This window comes from Vollenhovia emeryi, unplaced genomic scaffold (assembly GCF_000949405.1).
Source record: "Vollenhovia emeryi isolate VEMERY1.0 unplaced genomic scaffold, V.emery_V1.0 DF939236.1, whole genome shotgun sequence".
NCBI lineage: Eukaryota > Metazoa > Arthropoda > Insecta > Hymenoptera > Formicidae > Vollenhovia > Vollenhovia emeryi.
Window position 1 is genome coordinate 560,367 of NW_011967130.1, and position 7,620 is coordinate 567,986.

A 7,620-nucleotide genomic window follows, 5' to 3' on the forward strand; every position below is an offset into this window, starting at 1 on the left:
TAAAGTCAGTAAGGCTGGGTCTACATTGGATGTCGTAAGTCGAATAATGAACTGTGATTGGTCAATTTCTTCCGACACGACTTACGACATCCAATGTAGACCCAGCCTTACTGACTTTACTGGCGTGCGAAAAACGCAGCACCAGTAATTTTCATTGCTACCAACTATACTGTTTTCACTGGCAGTAACTAAATCCATTTTTGAACACATCCCCAATGTAGACCCAGCCTTACTGACTTTACTGGCGTGCGAAAAACGCAGCACCAGTAATTTTCATTGCTACCAACTATACTGTTTTCACTGGCAGTAACTAAATCCATTTTCGAACACATCCTATATAGTGTCGCGGACAAAAATCTTACAAGTTTCCTAGACTTTTCTTTTTTGAACGCTCGCGTAGAACGCTTTGTTTACAGATAGAACTACGACAGGGTAACGTGGCTAAGGGACACGTAGTTGCGGGCCTAGATACCATAGATTTGTAAATAAATCTTCTCGCTTCTACTAGATTAAGTCCCAAATGGTGGGAGGCTCCAGCAGAGGAGGTTCTCGCCATTTAAGGGTATAAATAAAAGCCCCAAATGCCGTAGGGCTAGAGAGGGAGAGAGAGAGGTGAGAGAAAGAGAGATAATCCCACAAGCAGTTAATATTTGATATTCGGCGCACTTTTTTTAGAAATTCACCATTCGACATTCACTATTCGACACAAATAAAGGTTACAACACCGTACAAAATCTTCCATATATTACCAGGACTCCTATCGTGATCGCCAGAAGTGTAGCAAACATAATTTCTATCTCCCTCTCTCTCAGAGAATAGCCACGACAAGTCATATAATGCCCAAAAAGAGAGGTATCCGGGTTCAACTAAAACGCCTCAAGTACCAAATTACGAAAGCATTAACATCTGGTCAAGACCCTACCTCCCTCTTCCTCCTAGTAAGCGAATTCGAAACCGGATTCCCGTATAAAACACAAGAGAAAGTTTAAGGGAAAAGTTTAACCTTGTTTTCATCCATTTTGTGATCAATTATCCAGATTATAAGAACATTCCGAAGTCAGATCCTCTTTGCGAGGTTCACAAAATGCGCTATCTTTTCGCGCAGAGAATAAAATCTATTATCTTTACTATTTTTGTCATTATTAATTTTTGCAATGGAATTCAATCCCCGGTAAAGAACTTAACTCTGTTGATCGAAAAACGGACGCAACGAATGCTTTTATCAATCCGTGAAAATAGTAACAAAAATATTTATTGAGCATGATTACTGGTTTATTTAAATAGATTGTAAACTAATATTTTTCAATCACATAAGAATTAAAAACATTCTGAAAACATTTTAGACAACAAATGTCTTACGACGTAAATAAATATGATTAACAGAGAGAAATACCAATTAAACATTTCTGTTAGGATTTACACAACTGTAATGAAATTCATGTATTTTTTTAATGGAAATCTAGAAAGAATATGTTTATTACTTTGTCATATCTTTTTAATTAACGCATTTCAGCACATGCTTTATTTCTTAACCACCAATGTTTAGATAAATTTATCAAGACAACGATAAGATTAATGAAAAACAAATATAAGATATTTTGTGATATGTGCAATCTCCAGTGGTTAAAGGAACACAGGACTGAACAGAACTAGACCTGATTAAGACTGTCATTACCAAAGGGATGTTTACTACATTGTTATTACTCAGTGTTATTGCATATTTGGCACTTCATGTTTACGCACGATATGGCCGACATGGGCGACTCTTCTATAATATACCAGGCCCATCAGGTTATCCAATTATTGGTCATATACACCTATTTGCATTTTCTTCATCAGGTAAGGTAAAATTCTTAATACATTTCCATAAAGTAGGTAATTCTACATTGTGCAACTATTAATATTATTATGTGTTTGTTATTAACTTTGATATAAAATTTTGTCACTGACAGAAGTTTCTAAATATTCTTTTAGGACATTATTGTTCTTATTTGTTTCTAATGTATCTGACAATGAGTGTTAAAAATGGCTGTAAATATTGATATGAAAAATATTAAGTAAAGTTGATTAAAACTTTCTCTGTATGTATACCTCAAACACATACATTTTTTTAGAGAAACTCTGGAAGATTTACGTGGATTTAACTGATCAGTATTCTATTTTTAAATTATGGGCATTCTCTACGTCTCTTGTATCCATCCGTCATCCCGATGATCTGGAGGTAATAAGATATATAAAAGAAAATTAAATTTTATATATGTATATATATGTATATTATATACAGGGTGTCTGATGCAAAAGTAGCCAACTTGAAAATAGTGGTAGATTGGGTTAAACTAAGGAGAAATGTCATGTGCCGCGATACAAAAGTAACAATAGTTATCGAGTAATTAATTTACACGTTTGAGCGAATGAGGATGCAGGAGACGGTAGGCCGGACTCGGAAGGTATTTAAGAAAATCGATCGATGAGCGAGAGGTGGAGCGACGCGCGAGATACACCGTGGTGGGAAAAAATCTAGGCGCGGCTGGAAGCGCGGCGCGGGCGGCGAGCACGGCAGCGAGCGCGAGCGACGGGCGACCCGAAACATAAACATAGGGTGCTTTCCAATTATTTTACACTTTTTAACACAAACGTACACAAGAAGACACAAAGTGTCGCGATGTGCACGACTCAATTGGAATAAAATATACCACAAAGAGTACACAAAGTAGTATAGTATCCATGCTTGGTATTTTTAATCCATGGTGGTGATCGAAACTGCGTCATCTAATGTTGATTCAAAATATTTATTACCTCAATGATACTCTGAATATTGTCGTTGTTCATTGTTGAGTAAAAAGAAAAAAAATGTGTGCCGTACTTGCGTATTTTCCTCCTCCCACTTCGGTATTACTTATGCGCCAGAATGATATCAGACGTAACCTCACTTCTTTTTTTCCCTTTTATATAGTAAACCGTCGTAGCGAAGGAATATGCCGACCACTTGTAGCCGCCGTACTTAGTAACTATTATTTGTCACTAGAAAACACAAGCTTACACAGCCGACTAGTAGCCCTCAGGCTGAGTACGAATGTGTAGAGGTGTGTCGACATTTGTGACAATTGGAACGCCATTTGTGTCGCCGTGTGCACGAAAGTGTCTAGGGATATTGCAATTGGAAAGCACCCATAGTATCTCGCGCGTCGCTCCACCTCCCGCTCATCGATCGATTTTCTTAAATGCCTTCCGAGTCCGACCTACCGTCTCCTGCATCCTCATTCGCTCAAACGTGTAAATTAATTACTCGATAACTATTGTTACTTTTGTACCACGGCACATGACATTTCTCCTTAGTTTAACCCAATCTACCACTATTTTCAAGTTAGCTACTTTTGCATCAGACACCCTGTATATGTATATTATTTATCAATTAAAAATCTAGATTTTTCGTTTATTTTTATTTTCCAAATAAAAACACTCAGAAAACCGCTATTTTAGAGAAAATGAAATGAGACAGTTTAAATAAATAAATAAATAATCTGTATTATACTTTTCAAGTTAGACAAAATTTAGCTTAACATTTTCTATAATTTTCTAGGTAATACTAAGGAGCACAAACTACATCGAGAAAAGTAGAATATATGACGCATTACAACCTTGGTTACAGACGGGTCTTCTCACTAGTGGAGGTAGCGTAATTATATTTATATACATATAAGTGTTACAGAGTTTTTTATATTATGCCCTTCTACCCATTACGATTTTAATTTAATTAACATTGACAACGAAATTCATATTTAAATTTTACTTTAAATGATAGAACTGGTATAGAAATGCTCGATTATAAATTAGTAATTTTGAAAACTATCTAAGGTATAAACATAAATGCAAGTGCAGTTATTCTACAAAATAATTTTACTACAGTCTATTGCGAAAAATAGTCAAACCTTTGAATGCTGGTATTTTTCATGGTAGATTTCTTTTAATAAAATTAAATAAAGTTTACATTATTTCTACAGGTTATTATTGCTTTAATTGCGTAGTAATAATTAAAATTAAAAAAACCAGGACCAGAAACATAGGTTCTAGTGTCATTGGAATGAATAAAGATTGACCCAGAATGTTAGATGTAAACGTGACCAACTAAAAGTTGAAAGTATCATATAATAGATTGAGTTAAACTGAAAAAAGTCATGTAATCATTTTCTATGTACTAGCGTGAAATTACTATTATGTATGCACCATTTTGTAAAACTTGCAATAGTTATTGAGTAACACAAAAATTTCTGAACGAATGTGCGTTTAAGGAATGATAGACCGATCTCGACACGTGTGTACAATGATTTACTTGTTTACATCTTTACGATCTAATTAGCAAGGGGCGAACGGCGATTGTGAGTCGCTCACTGTTCGCCTTTCATTCCTCGCTTATAGCATCGTAAAAACTAAACTTTCTGCATGCGTGCCGAGTCCGACTTACTGCTTCTCATGCGGTCATTTGTTCAAGCGTTCGAATTAATCACTTAATAAGTATTGCGAATTTGACAAAACATATCACGTAAGTTTTATTTTTTAGTTTATTCAAATCTCTCACCATCTTCGGTTGATCACTATTATGTTTCATCCTCTATGAGGTAAAACACTACTATTGTGATAAGAACATCGATACAAGAGTAGTGATATTATGATAAGAACACTGATAGAACATTATAAATGAGATTTCTGTTTATACGTTAGTGAACAAATGTGACTGCAAATTTCTTACAATTAGTACGCACAGAAAACAAATTTTAGATATAGCTGAGTAATGTTGAGTAGCGTTAATTAATTATTAATATTATATTAGTAAGAGACAGTTTTCGTAGCGCTTATAAACATTATGTGTTCTCGCTTAATAGTATTATGCAATTATGTATTACCTTCTTATTGTTTTAGGGGCTAAGTGGCATACACGGAGAAAAATATTAACTCCCACGTTCCATTTTAACATATTGCAAAAATTTGTTGAGATTTTAATCGAGGAAAGTGAGAGCATGACAAAGTCTTTGAAAAAAGAAGGGGGCACAGTTGTGAAAGACTTAATACCATTCCTTAGTGAACATACGCTTAATGCAATATGCGGTATTATATTTTATTTCCAACTATTTACTTTTATTTAAAGTTTTGTCTGGAATAAGATAATAAATAAAAATTATATAAATTTCTTACAAAAATATTAATGTCGCAACAAACTGATGTTATTTTTACATTATTTACATATTTTACATGATTATGCATTACAGTTATATAAATTTTTGTAGAAACTGCCATGGGTATCTCTTTAAAAGGAGTGGGATCATTTCAGCAACACTATCGAAACGCAGTTTATCAGATGGGCCAAATTATAGTTTATAGGTAATTTATAAATATACATAGATAACTGCGATTTATCTGTGAATGATTTAACAAATAAATTAACATTAAATATCATCTAAGGATAAATAACTGTCAAACATAAAACATCATTCAAATCAACAATCTGGTAGGCTGCACATCATCTGTCAAATTGATTGCATTAAAATAAAGAATATCTAAACTAAACTTTGATTTCCAAAAGCGCAAGTGATATTAATAGGTGACATAATAATAATGTCTAGATTAAAATAGACGTTATTATATTTTTTTAACGTTACTGTTTTATATGTATACTTGCGACAGTTATAAAATGTTTATTTGAAATAAAACTCAAAGACACACCATGTTTAATATAAAAATCTTTAATTAAAATTAATGTTACTCGTACGTTAGTAAAAGGTCCCGCATATTTTTGAAATATTTTTTTTATTTAAACTTTTTACAAATATTACACGCTTGTTCTGGGATTTCTTAAATAATAATTGGTAATTATATATTATCGTTAAAGGAAAATATTTTTATGATTTAGAGTAATGAGGCCGTGGTTGCAGAACAATTGGATATTCCTGTTAATGCCAACAGGTAGAAAGCAACCAAAGATCTTGAATATATTGTACAAATTTACCGAAAAAGTACGTAAAAATGTTATCTACTTTAATAATACTTATGGACATTTCATTTCATAAAAAAGTAAAAATCCTGTAATATTTGGGAAATAATTAAATAATTCGTAAACGTTGGCCAATACATATGTATTTAGTATTTCCACAAACAATAAAAATAAAATTGAGGTCGGGTATGAACAGATTATTGCAGAAAGAAGAAATTATCATAAACTCACCAATGGGCAGTACTTGAAAAACATTAACAATGATGTAGAAGAAGATGATGCCGAAATTAAAGGAAGTATGTAGTGTAATCCAATACTATTTTAAATGTCTTAAGTTCATCTTACATTTAATCGTCATCTCATATTAAAAATTATTGTTGCATTGAAATTGAAATTTTATCACTTTTACATTATGAATCAAAATATGACAAAATCGTGAATTAAATTAATTCAATATTTTTAACGTTAATTGGAATTTTAATTTAACAGATTTTTTGAAAAGTAACACATAAAATTGTACTTTAAAATTAGCATTTACATGCTTATACAATTTAATTTAGCTCGAAAAAAGCGGCTTGCAATGTTGGATCTTTTAATACTGGCGTCTGAAGAGGGTCTTCTAACTGATTCAGATATTAAAGAAGAAGTTGATACATTTGTATTTGAGGTATATACTCTAAGTTTGCTTCTTTTTTTTACCGTTGAATTAGATGTATGTCGATATAAGGAATGTGATTCTAGGGTCATGATACTACAGCGATGGCTTTATGTTTTGCTTTATCATTATTGGCTGAACACAAGGACATTCAGGTATTTGTCATTAAGTGAGAACATGGTGATTAAAAGAAAATATTAAATAATCCTTTCAACTTAACAAACTATCTATTGAAAGTAACTATTAAACGTAATAGAAACAATAAGTTGTATGTATACATGGTATAGTATGTGGATTAGGACAAACTGAAGAGAAAAGTCAGATACCATGATGCAAAGCTTTCAATAGTTATTGAGTTATTAGTGATTATGTCTAAGCGAATGAGCGCGCGAAAACAGACTCCTGATTAGAGGCGGTGCTCGGTGGATGTAGTGTCGCTCGTTACTCGCCAACCGCCGCTCTCCGTTTACCATTCGCTACCCGCCATCCAACGCTCGTCGCTCGCCCGCGGCGTCACTACACCTACCATGCCCGGCCTACAGTCAGAAGCCTGTTTCCACGCGCTCATTAGCTTAGACGTAATAATTAATAACTCAATAACTATTGCAAATTTTGCGTCATGGTGTCTGACTTTACTCTTCAGTGTGCCCTAATTTTCCTACATACTGCGATTGATCAGTTACTTATCTGCCACCCTACATATGCGTGGATATACAGGGTGTGTCCTAATACCCGTATGTCCCGTAGATGGCAGATAGACCGGGGCATACTGAATAGAAAAGTCCTATACTATTTTGCAAAATTCGCAGTAGTTATCGAGAAATTAATTTTAATGTCTGAGCGAATGAGAGCGTAGAAGGCGGCAGGCCGGACTCGGCAGGCAACGGTGGGGCATCATCTAATAGCGAGAGGTGGAGCGGCGCGCCGAAAAAAGTTGTCAAAAAAGCTCGCCGCTCGCTGCGTGACAACTTTTTTTCGG

The 7,620-nt window shown here is 34.0% G+C and overlaps 1 protein-coding gene across 5 annotated transcripts in view; it reads left to right on the top strand.

Moving 5' to 3' along the window:
- Nucleotides 1-7,620, top strand: part of LOC105560222 (cytochrome P450 4C1-like) — a 10,023-nt gene that overhangs the window by 220 nt on the left and 2,183 nt on the right. The window contains exons 2-11 of one of the 5 annotated variants that reach the window (XM_012009145.1): nt 417-481; nt 1,621-1,839; nt 2,115-2,221; nt 3,581-3,671; nt 4,918-5,103; nt 5,283-5,376; nt 5,906-6,008; nt 6,183-6,282; nt 6,547-6,653; nt 6,728-6,796. In XM_012009145.1, coding sequence (XP_011864535.1) covers nt 1,683-1,839; nt 2,115-2,221; nt 3,581-3,671; nt 4,918-5,103; nt 5,283-5,376; nt 5,906-6,008; nt 6,183-6,282; nt 6,547-6,653; nt 6,728-6,796 — 1,014 coding nt within the window. In that variant the 5' untranslated portion in view covers nt 417-481; nt 1,621-1,682. Of the gene's footprint in view, nt 1-340; nt 482-1,546; nt 1,840-2,114; nt 2,222-3,580; nt 3,672-4,917; nt 5,104-5,282; nt 5,377-5,905; nt 6,009-6,182; nt 6,283-6,546; nt 6,654-6,727; nt 6,797-7,620 lie in introns of those variants that run through there. The other 4 variants (XM_012009143.1, XM_012009142.1, XM_012009144.1 and 1 more) reach the window with 4 other exon arrangements.